We start from the raw sequence: 12,251 nt of genomic DNA, 5'->3' as shown, positions 1-12,251 counted from the left end.
CCCGGTCCTACTCCTCATGTAGTGCTTCTCACATCAGTACCTTCCTTGCAATCTCCACCCCAACTGCCCTAGCTCAGATCCTCACTGGCCCATCCATCCATCCATCTGCCCACCCATCCATCTGCCCATCCATCCATCTGCCCATCCATCCACGAATCTATCCATCTACCCATCCATCCATCTGCCCATCCATCCACTCATCCATCCATCCGCCCATCCATCCATCCACCCATCTGCCCATCCATCCATCCATCTGTGCATCCATCCATCCATCCATCCGCCCATCCATCCATCCATCCATCTGCCCATCCATCCGTCCATCCATCCATCCGCCCATCCATCCATCATCTGCCCATCCACCCATATGACAAACATTGATCTGGTACCTGAGAAGTGGCTGGCATTGGGCTACTCCAGGAAGCAGTGTTAAAACAAGTGGGCCTGTCCCTCTCCTCCTTTTCCAGGGCTTCCTCTGGCTCACCTGCCCACCTATCCTCCATAGCGAGGCGGAAGCCACCTACCCCCTCTCCCTCCCTTGCACCTTGTGTTCATGCTTCTCCTCCTGGGGGCGCGCACACACCGTTCCTGCACCCCCACTCCCCTACCTAATCTCTTAAGTAGGATAACAATGACTCCCATGTATCTGGCTTTGTTCTTTAAAAGCTCTTCCTCATTTTCTGCTGCGAGGACCCCATAAGACAGACGGGACAGATGGAGAAGTAGGGTCCCAGAGGTCACGCAGCTGGTGGGGTGGTGCTCTGGGACTGGGACTCAGGGCGTGTGCCAACCACAGTGGTCAGGGCCCCCGGCCCCGCCCTCCCTTCCCCCCCCCTTCCCCCCCCCCCCCCCCCCCCCCCCCCGTCCAGTCCCCTCTCCCCGGAACCCACCTAGGGCGCCTGTGTGGCGCTGCGCCGTCTTGTGCGGCGTTGTCGCAACGTCGTCGCACACCCACTGCTGGCAACAGCGGCCGGGCACGCGCACCCGCCGGGGGCGGCGGCACCAGAGGCGCGGGGGGCGCGCGCGCACGCACAGGGGTGTGCAGCCCACGGCGCCGTCCACGCACGTGCAGTTGTACTTGCAGCTGGGCTGGAAGGACTGGCCGTTGGTGTAGCGCACCCCGTCCAGGACGCAGCCCACGCCGACCACCTCTGCGAATACACACAGCCGCCGCTAGGCTCGGGCCCAGTGGGCTCGAGCGCCCCCATGCGGACACCTCCCGCCTCTGGACCTGTGCCAGCCCTCGGGGAGCACCACGCGTGGGCGAGGGCGGGCAGGCAGGGCCACCGCAGGGCGGGAGTGCGGGGTGCGGCTGCGCCATCACCCGCCGAGTGACCCCCAGGGGCCAGGCTGGCAGCCGGTGAGAAGCTAGGGCATGGTGGGCGCAAGAGCCTATGCGACCCTTCCTGCCCCACCCCCAGCATGTGGCACAGAGCCTAGTACTGACAAATGCCTCTAGGGTCATGGTTCTGAGACGGCCAAGTGTAGAGCCAATCAGAACACTTTGGAACAAAGATTCCACTCATCCAATGCATATTTATGGAAGGTTCTAGGCACTGGAGACTCAGCAGCGACCAAAACAGACAAAACCATGCCCCCATAGAGCTTACATGACAGTGGGGGGTGACACAGGAAAGACAGATCACACAGTGTGTTGATGGGCACCAGTGCCCGGGAGAACAGAGAAGAGGAGGGGCGGCTGGGGGATGGGGGGCAGTGGCTGATTGAAGTGGGCAGCCAAGCCTCACCCGAGTGATGCGGCTTCGGCAAAGACAGAAGGAGGTGAGGACGGTAGGCGGCACAGGTGTCGGGGGAGGAGCCTGCCGGGCGGGGGAAGGGCTGCAGGTGTAAAGGGCCAGGTGGGAGCACTCCCGGGAGGGGGGCGAGGGCTTCCCTGCAGGCTCAGAGGAAGAGGCAAAGCTGTTAGCACCTGGATACCCAGGATCTATTCGAGAAGTAACTGGTGACTCAGCTCTAGGAATCACGCCGCCCAAGAGCACGCGCGGCGCTGGATGGTGAGCAGAGAGAACAGGTGGCTGTGCTTGGACCACCCCGGAGGAGGGCTCAGCTTCTGGATGTGCTTGGAAGGAACAGCTGCCGGATGGGATGCGAGGAGCAGAGGAGAGTCAGGAACGACTCCTGCTTCTATGACCTGAGCCCCGGAAGGGGAGAGGTGCTCTGTCCTGGAGGAGCTGGCTTTGGGGTGAGTGGCCTCGAGGGTTCTTCGTGAGACGGGAGATCGCAGTAAGCAAGTTCAGGGGCCCGGCGGGGGGGGGGGGGGGGTCGGGGGCCGCTGGGCCTGGCCAGCGCTGCACGCCCCGCCCCTTCCACCCCAGACGCGTCCCGCCTTGAGGACAGCGTCTGGAAGTGCAGGCAGAGAGCTCCCAGGCAGCAAGAGGGCGCACCCGAGGAGGGCTAGTTTGGAATCCGCGGTCTGACCGTAGTTCCAGAGCATCTCCCGGGTTTGCCTGCAGGTGGTCACCGATATAATATAATAGCCCTGGTATCTCCCAGCGCTGTCCGCGGTCACCTGACCTGCTCGGTGCCAGGCTTCCTGGCATTGCTGATTTCATCCGAGACGGAAACACCACCCACCGTCACCTTCGTTTTCACATCTAGCAAAACTGGGTCTCCGTGAAGTCACGTGCCGAAGGCGACCCAGCTAGACGCAGAGCCTCAGCCTGTGGGAATGTTGGCGCGGCTGCTGTTTTTCCTGGGAGGAGATCGTGCAGGGAGGAGGCCCAGAAAGGAAAGGCGCTAACGCTCGCTGACCATCTGATCTCGTGCCAGGCACCATCTGATATGTTATCTCATTCAGTTCTCCCGGGGACTTCACGAGGAGAGTTTTATTTTCCCCGTTTGGCAGACGGGGAGGTCAAGTGATTCATTAGCTCAAGGTCACCCAGCTGGTGAAATGATGGAGCTGCACCTCGAACCCAGGGGAGCGATAGCCCCACAGCCCATTTCCTTCCACCAGACACCGGTAGAGGAGGGGAAATTGGAAAAAAAACAACAACAAACCGAACCAAAACAAGGCGAAGCGGAGGAAGCCCTGGGTGAATCACTCATCCTCTTGCTCTGAGTCACCCCCGACCGCGCCCTTGCACCCGGAAGGTGGGAGCACGCGTGCGCGTGTGTGTGCACGCGTGCGCGTGTGTGGGCATGATGGTGGAGGGGGAGAAGGGGTGTGCTGAAACCTGGTCTCTGCCCCTGGGTGGGGGAACTTTGCAGGGACGAGGCGGCACCGGGTGCCAGGGAGCCCTTGGCCCAGTGGCTGTCACCACCAGCTGCACGGAGGCACCAGCTGGGGAACTTTCAAAAATTCTGACCCCCGCCCTGTGCCCCAGATGATGGGACGCTGTACTTTTATGGTTATTTTCCGGGCCTTAGTATTTTTTTTAAAGTAGGCTTCATGCCCACGGCAGAGCCCAACTTGACCCTGAGATCAAGACCTGAGCTGAGATCACGAGTCGGATGCTTAACTGACCGAGCCACCCAGGAGCCCTTGACCTTTGCAGGTTTGAGCTCCTCAGGTGAATCCAGTTTGCGGTCAAGATTGGGAACCTTGCTTCTGAAAGCTGTTCCCAGTCTCCTGGGAGTCTGGGACTGCTGGGCGATAGTGGCCCTGAGCATCCTGCCCACCGCTGGTGAGAGCGAGAGTAGGGCTGTATGAAAGCTGTACGGCTGGGCCCACAGCAGACTCTAACGTGCCCTCCTCGTTCACTTGCACGCTAATGGGAAGCTCACCACCTCCTATCTAATCTCAGACTTTGCAAGCACAGCCATGGCCTGGTGAGCCTTCCTCTTACTGAAGGACCAGCAGGAACTCAAATCTCTTGTTCCACAATCCAAGCCTTCACGTCCCTCACCCACCTCCTACTGGAGCGTCAGCTGCATGGGAGCAAGGACAGGGGTCATGCCTTGTTGTAACCCCACTGTTGGATTATCACCCACCTGTTCATAACTATGTGAACGAGTCAGTGGATGGATGGATGGATGGATGGGTGGATGGGTGGGTGGATGGATGGATGGGTGGATGGGAGGTGGGGTGGGCCCTAATCTGTATTGTGCTCTGACCATGTATCAGGTTCTTGACGTCTCAATCACCCAAAGATGTAGGCCTTATTTGTCACATTTTCCTTGATGAGGAAACTGACACTTCAAGGGTTATGTAGCTTGCCTAGTGACACCGTATTAGTTAAGGCGCTGGGGTTCGAACTTAGATTGTCCAGCTCCAGAGACCATGTGTGAGCTTTCTACTCCCTCGCTGTCCACACTGGGGAGTCTGGGCCTGCAACGAGGCTCCTCTGAGGATGACCATGGACAAGGCTGAGATAATTTCTACAAGGGAAAGTTAAAACAAATCAAGTAAAGCAATGACCCAGAACAGCTGGTCACATTTGAGGCTTTAATGCGGTCCCTTTGTTTATTCTCAACAACTGCATGAGGTTGGTTTGATCAAGCTCCTTAAGTGATGTGCCCAAGGTCACGTAGCCAGCAAACAGCAGGGCCAAGATTCAAAAACCCAGGTCCGTCTGCCTGTAAATTTCATGATCCTTCCAGCAAACCACACTGCTCTCAGGCCTGACCCAGCTGTGTTAAATGCAGAGTAATGTTTGTACAACCAAAATAGCCAAAGAGTATAATTCAGAGGTCACTCTTTGCCCACAGAAGTATTTAGTTTGGCCCACAGAGTGTTTAAAAAAAATTTTTTTTTTGGAACATGTCGCCAACATTTACAAATTATACACAAATCCGGATTTTTGGATTCTCTTGAAGACTGAGCAGCATGGACAAGTCCAAGCTCACTTTTCTGCCTGGCCACGGTGGCTTGTGCCCGGGAGCTGTGACCTCTGGTAGCCAAAGCTTGCATTCATTAGTTTGCCATAGTTCCGCCTTTCTCTGAGTTACATGTGTCAGTGTTGTGATTGCTTGTTGTTATGACCTGCCTTGTCTTGGCCTCATTACACGCACACCTCCATGGACAGATTTAACCTGTCTTGGGGACCATCCATAGGTTGAGTTGACCATTTGCCAAAAAACTGTCTGTTTAAAGGGACTTTCTCTTTCTTCTTCTCGCCCTGAGGTGCCTTCCTCTGTATGGCCATCAGACGTTGGCCTCTCCTCTTTCTTGCCTTGGGGGGTCGTGAACTCAGACACCATGGCAGCATTTCTGGGAAGATGTTTGGTAGAATACTAGTGAGGTGTGTGTGTGTGTGTGTGTGTGTGTATCTGTGAATGTGCATGTGTGTGTGGTGGGGTGGGTGAGCAGTAAACATCTACCTGGACAAAACAATTCCCTGTGCACTTACGTTTCAAAAATAGGGTTTCTTCTGGTACCTCCCGTTTTGGAATTTTACAGTGGACGTGAACATTTAAAACCTCTCAGAAGCTCTGTATACTTGTTCAACATTGTTTATTCTAGTGTCTGCAAACCGATGCGACCAGGGAACCCTTGGCAGGTGTGATATCTATTAAAATCTGTGGACCAGTTTTCTTTCCAGATAAAAGGAGAGGAAATACACAGGGGCTCATGGTGAGGGGGAGCTAAGAGGCTATCGTGAGCAAAGGCAGGACCTGAGATACAAAGAGATAGGGGGTGTGTGTGGATTGGGAAGGCGGTTTTCCGGGCCTCTGGTGGGGGAAAGGCAGGCAGGAGAGGCAGTTTGAGGGCCTGCACCCTCTCTGGGTCCATGAGACAATGTCTCTAAAGATGAGGTGCCTGGCACATAGCAAGATGTCAGTGCAGCTTTAGACATTAGAGTGATAACAGTGAACTGAGTTCCCTTTTTAATGCCCTGGAATAACAGCTTCCAAAAGGGGAAAGAAATGATGAGACAGTCTCATATAGCTGGAAGGGATTCTAGTGGAGGAAGGCTCAGCCAGCTTTCCTCACCTGGGTATGGGGAGAAAACTATGCAACTGTCTCTCTCTGTAAGCAGTCTCAGAGTTGGGTATGCATGAGAATCACCCGGGAAACTTGTTAAAGGTGTAGACACCACCTTCACCTCTAGAGAATTCTACTCAGTATGTCTGGGGGTCGGGCTCAAGGGCAATGTTTTTAGCCGACACGTCAGATGATTCTGTGCAGGTGGCGCGGCAAGTTCTCTTTGAACAAACACACTGTTTTGTGGGGCTAATAATGAGTCTGAATAAAAGGGGGCAAAAAAAGTAGAAGGGTGGGAGAATCGAGGGTGGTTACTTGGAAAGCTAAAGGCAGATGACTTGCTATGATAGTTGAAGCATGAACCAATGATAAAAGAGCAGACGGTGCTTATAATTAACCGTGAGGCACAGGTAGGATTGTTTGATGTGGAATTATGTGCATAACCCTCATCAACAACCCGCCTCAGGAGATACAGTAGATTAGCCAAGGATGAGAGCCTGTACTACGTGTGAACATGTAATTGGGTGCATATGGGGTCACAGTTATGGAGAAGTCTTGCTTCAGCACTAAGGGAGGAAAGAGGTTCTTGGGTTTACGAGGCTTTGTGTAATTTTTCAGAAGTTAGGCTGCTGCGTCACGATGCCTAGTTACCTCTTTTCATCATGCTGGGTCATGTATTTTGGATAAGTGCTTAGATGATTCAAGCTAAGTGACTACATTCCAGGTAGAAGCATGAGATCAGAAAGTCCTTGTAAGGAAGTCCCTGGGAACAAAAAAGGACATGATAGAGCACCGGAAGAGCAAACAAACAACAAACAGTTGTTTTCCCCCAGCATGAGGATATTATAAAGACCAAGGGTAAAGAAAAAGCAAAGGCAATTAGAACCCCAGGAAAACCAAAAAGCTTCATGAGAAAGGAAATTCAAACAAGTACAGTATCTCATGCTTCAGCAACATTGTTTACTAGTCAGAATATTGTAAATACTGACTATTGTATAACCAAAAATTATGAAAATGATACTGGAAGATAGGGGATGTATCAGGTGGTATTGAGGAGTTAAGTCATCAGCTAACATGTAGGAACATTGAGGGGTTATCCAAAATTGGCATTTTAATCCAATTAAGTTACCAGAGAAGACATATATTACATAGTGATTACTACCAGAAGAAAGGGCTAAAAAGTTAAAAGTGACTGTAGTTACAGAAGGAACATGGGTGTATAGAAAGGGATGATTGCAGGCTGCTGGATTTGATTCTTTCAAGGTTAGTGGATTTTTAAAAGCCATATTATTTAAATTTAGAATATTACTGGAACATCTGGAACTCTGATGGGTTTTGGTACCTCTGGGAGGCATAGGCATCCCACAAAGTGTCTACCACTAAAAGAACAAAACCATGCTTAGGTTCCTGGTGGCTCCCTTCCCCCAGTCAGCCATGGATGTAACTCCCAGCTGGAGAAGAGAGCAGGAAGCCAGGTTCTGGAGGCAAGTGGAAGGCAGGCGTCCCTCCCTCCTCAAGAAGGGCCTAGCTTCTGACCTCTGATCATGGACTAGAATGGTGGGGGGTGCAGGAGCCTGGCCAGGGAAAGGGCTATGGGTGAGGGCTAGAGCTGGGGGTGCTGGGGGCTGGCCAGAAGGTAGGGAGGGTCTCACTTACGTGCACACACTCCTATTGCGTACCTCGGGCGGTCCCCACTGTAATCGCAGTAGAGGCCCCGGTGGGGGTCACAGATGGCTGCCTCTGTGCAGTTGTCCCCAAGCTGCTGCGCACACATTTTACAGCATTCACAGCCGTCTGTGATGAGGCTGACCCCCAGCGGGCAGCGGGGTGGGGACGGCGGGCACTCACATGGCCACTTGCAGAACTGGGGGTGTGAAGATGTATCCTCCAGTGGCACTGGGGTGATGGCCATGGCCGTGGGGGCTGGAGAGAAGACCTGTGGGGGAACAGCAGAGATAAAGGACTGCCAGGCAGGGGTTCAAAGCCCAAAGGGCTAGCGAGCACCTTCTCTTCTTCGTGGTGTTAAAAGGGATACGTAAAATTATGTCTTTCTACCCTGTTTTTGAGAGCCGGACATCTCCTTTCCCTTCAGTAAAGCAAACAGGAAGGACCGAGGAGCCAGGGGGTCAGAGAAGTGAAGCCAATTTCCTCAGTCTCCCTGCTGGAGGAGGTGGGGCCCAGATTCCATGTCAGAACTCTGGCCCCACTAAGCCTCATGTGTGTTTCCTTCCCTTCTCGAGCACCCCATAACCTGGGAGGGCACTGAGCCCGTCTCATTTCACGGATGGGGAGCTGAGGCTTTGAGGAGTGAATGCCTTCTGATTAGTCAGATTGCAAGGTGTGCCCCGCATCCTACTGCCTTGCCTCTGCGGCCCAGAGAGCCACCCTCTTCACTCCACTGAGTCCTTGGCAGCCTGTGGGGTCAGGTGACTCATATCTGACACCAGGTGTTAGCCAGCTGACATTATTATTATTATTATTATTATCATTACTGCTGTCATTGTCATTATTTTTTCTCTGAGCACCAGGGAAAGGCTACGGGGTGCGGGGGCTGGCTCTCCCTGCCCCTGCAGAGGGGAGTTAGCCCCTGTGGCTAGCGTCAGGCCTGCAGAGGGGAGTCCCCCACCCACGTGCTTCCAGGGCCCCCTTCCCATCCTCCAGCCCACACGTTCATCTCCATCCGGAAAATATGAGGGACACAACACCGGGAAGCCGGGAAGGGGGGCGGGGACAGGTCCCAAAAGCCATCCCAGGTGGACACAACGGAAGGCGGCTCTGGGGTGTCTTTGAGTTTGGGAGCTTCAAGCCGCCTGTACCTCTGGGAGCCAGTCACCTTCCCACCTCCTCTGGCTCTTTCCCTGAACCCTCCCTCTTCATACAGGAGGAGACTGAGGCCCCGGGAGAAAGGGAATTGCCTGAGGACAGAGAGCGTGCAGCCAGCTTCTGGCCATTCTCCCACCCCCAGGCCAGCGTGGTCCCTGCTGGGGAGGACCCCATCCAGGACTTCTCAACCGTGACTCCAGAATTCCAAGGTCAGCAAAGATGGGACCAGGGCTTCTGTGAGGGGCCAAGGTGGGGCTGGTCAGGCCCCGGGGCCAGTCCCTCTATCTCGAACCCAGGAAGCCTTGCTCTGTGGAACTTAGAGATCTGCATTTCTTCCTTTGAACAGCACATGTGGACAGATTCAGACAGATTCGTCCTCCCTTCTCCCGAGGAGGAAACTGAGACCCAAAAGGGCAGACGGACGTGTTCAGGATGACACAATATGGGTCAGGACCGAGATACACACGACTCTTGTGACTCGTATTTCTATGCCCTTTACGTTTGCCTTCTGGGTTCTTGTAGTTGCACCCCCCACCCCCCACCCCCAGCTGAGCCAGCTCACAGCCTCTCTCAAGTTTGAGGCATTTGAAGATGAACTGAAACCTTCTCTGATTTTGGAGCACCCACAGCGTAGGGGAGAGACCGACATTAGAGGGGAGTTATTACAATGCAAGCCTGTATGCAGAGTGCCGGGCATCCCAGGGGAGCCCCGGGGGCTCTCGGGAAGGGCAGGAAATGGCTCTGTCGAGGGGAGTGAAGTCCACCTCGCTGGGTGGACCAGCGGCCAGGTGAGATGATTCAGGTTGGGGTGCTGGATGGGCGGGGCTCTTGGTTATGGCTTTGGCACATAATAGTTGCTGCAAAAATCGATTTAACAAATGAAGGGCCCTTCAAAATCAAATAGGCAGACCTTGATTTGAGGCTTTCGTCACCTCTGGGTTTGGTTTTGGGGCTCAGTTGTGCCCTTTTCTACCAGAGGGACATAAGTTTCCCTGCCCATGCTTGCTTTTCCTCATAAACACAGTGCGACACAATAAAACCCCAGCCCCCCTCATCAATAAAGCCAACCGGAGGTATGCACACATATTTACCTCTTTCTGACTCTGTGGAGAGAATTTCCCTCATCTGTCTGTGACACTAGAAGGCTCAGAGCTTCGTAAGCAACTGTCTCAGGGACTGTCTCTGACCCATCCCCAGGCCCTCAGGTCACACACACTCACGCACACGCACACGCACACACGGCAGAGGAAACAAAAAGCCCTGTCCTCCAGGAAGCCTTCCATGCCTCCCCCAGACGATGTTCGAGGTGTTCCTTCTCTACTAGAATGTGAGCACAGCAGGGCTTTGTAAGTGTTGCCTAGTGGACTGGGTGCACACGGGACTGTTGACCCCAGGGGCTTTGGTGTCCCTTGATTTGGTGTCCCATGCTCAAAAGCATGACTTCTCCTTTGCATTTCTTGGTTGGGCATCCTCTTCCACCCCCACAGGGCTCGGCACAGGGCTTGCGGGGAGCATAGGGCTCACTTTGAGCTGAGGTGGGATTGGCTATAACCTGGCAGGGACCCTTCTCCATATGGTCACCTGGGTCTCCAAGTTAAGGAAGGAAGGAAAGAAAGAAAGAAAGAAAGAAAGAAAGAAAGAAAGAAGGAAGGGGAAAGAAGGAAGGAAGGAAGGAAGGAAGGAAGGAAGGAAGAGAGAGAGAGGGAGGGAAGGAAGGAAAGAAGGAAGGAAGGAAGGAAGGAAGGAAAGAAGGAAGGAAAGAAGGAAGGAAGGAAGGAAGGAAGGAAGAGAGAGAGAGGGAGGGAAGGAAGGAAAGAAGGAAGGAAGGAAGGAAGGAAGGAAGGAAGGAAGGAAAGAAGGAAGGAAGGAAGGAAGGAAGGAAGGAAGGAAGGAAGGAAGAAGGAGGGAGAGAGGGAGGGAAGGAAGGAAAGAAGGAAGGAAGGAAGGAAGGAAGGAAGGAAGGAAAGAAGGAAGGAAAGAAGGAAGGAAGGAAGGAAGGAAGGAAGGAAGGAAGGAAGGAAGGAAAGGAGGGAGGGAAGGAAGGAGGAAGCCTCCATTTTAGTACCTACCCGGAGCCCCGGGGCACACAGCTCCTTGAGGGAAGCCAGTTAGGGGACGTGGGGCTGCCAGCGGTGGGCTCTGGGCATCTTTAACCCAGTCCTGGCTCTTGGCGCCATCTGCTGGTGGGAAATCTCCTAGCCCTCAGTCCAAAGGAGAAGGTACCCGGAGTGCATGGGGGGCCTGAGGACTCCCGCATTTGGTGTGAAACCCCCTGAATCCTTGCTGCCTTGTCCAGCGTTGACACCACAGGGCTTGTGACTGCACACCCCTCCTGATGATAAATTCTGTGTGTGTGTGTGTGTGTGTGTGTGTGTGTGTGTGCAACGCAGGGAAGCAAAGGGGTGGCAGGTGGTTCCTGCCCTCAGGGGTGGACAGTTGAGTTGGGGACATGTGCATCCACTCTTTCGCGCATTCTACGGAAACAGATGCTTCGCGAACACCTACCACGTGCCAGGCTTTGTGCAAGACTCGAAGGAAGCAAGGGTGCATGACCTCAATCTCCTCCTGCCTCTTGCCCGCACCCTGCACCAGCTCCCACAATTCTCCCCGTGCCCCAGACGCAAGCACATGGGCACCGCCTCATAGATGACAATGAGGTCGCTGGGCACAAAGATCAAGGAGAGCCTTGAATGCCTGTCTAAGGTCTCAGGCTTTTGGCTGGAGTCTGCTGCGATGATTTGTTGAAGGATGTTAGCAGGAGAAAGATTGGGGCACAGATGTGTATTTTAGAAACGTCACCCCAGGGGCGCCTGGGTGGCGCAGTCGGTTAAGCGTCCGACTTCAGCCAGGTCACGATCTCGCGGTCCGTGAGTTCGAGCCCCGCGTCAGGCTCTGGGCTGATGGCTCGGAGCCTGGAGCCTGTTTCCGATTCTGTGTCTCCCTCTCTCTCTGCCCCTCCCCCGTTCATGCTCTGTCTCTCTCTGTCCCAAAAATAAATAAAAAACGTTGAAAAAAAAATTAAAAAAAAAAAAAAAAAAAAAAGAAACGTCACCCTGGGCCACGTCTAGTCTTTGCAACATACTGTCCAAGAGACTCTGGGAGTTCACTTGCTGAGCCTTGGTCTTCTCTGTTGTACAATGATGTCCTTACGACTAGATACCCCCACCCACCAAGGTTCTGGGCCCAAGCACCACTCGGCTAGAGCTTCTGGCTTGTCCTGGCCAGTCCATTCCATTGCAGACCACAGCTCTGGTGGCCGCCAGGGGCCAGTCTTGAGCCAGGTCTCAGTTATTGTGGCCTGTCTTGTCTTCCCCACAGCGGTTGGTATCGCGATCTCCATTGTGTATGTCAGCAAAGGGACTTATTCATGGTTAACACGCAGGAAGTGGTAGAATTTGACTCAAACCCAAATCTGTTGGGTCCGTGCTTGTCCCACTACTGTACGTGGAGAATTTTCTAATGGAAGGAAATCAGCTGTAAGGTAGTGAGCGCGCTGCCAGTGGAGGTAATCAAGAAGCATCTGGACATTCCTCCCGGCTGGGGG

General features: G+C 53.9%; 1 protein-coding gene across 1 annotated transcript in view; it reads right to left on the bottom strand.

The window, feature by feature from the left end:
* Nucleotides 1–12,251, bottom strand: part of CCN4 (cellular communication network factor 4) — a 34,057-nt gene that overhangs the window by 8,203 nt on the left and 13,603 nt on the right. The window contains exons 2-3 of the mRNA XM_058699139.1: nucleotides 7,541–7,820; nucleotides 888–1,148 (exon numbers count right to left, since the gene is read on the bottom strand). Of these exons, the coding sequence (XP_058555122.1) occupies nucleotides 888–1,148; nucleotides 7,541–7,820 (541 nt within the window). The remainder of the gene's footprint in view (nucleotides 1–887; nucleotides 1,149–7,540; nucleotides 7,821–12,251) is intronic.

The sequence above is a fragment of the Neofelis nebulosa genome, chromosome 14 (assembly GCF_028018385.1).
Source record: "Neofelis nebulosa isolate mNeoNeb1 chromosome 14, mNeoNeb1.pri, whole genome shotgun sequence".
Taxonomy (NCBI): domain Eukaryota; kingdom Metazoa; phylum Chordata; class Mammalia; order Carnivora; family Felidae; genus Neofelis; species Neofelis nebulosa.
Note: the sequence above shows the minus strand (reverse complement) of the source record. Positions and strands in the feature narration are given on the sequence as shown.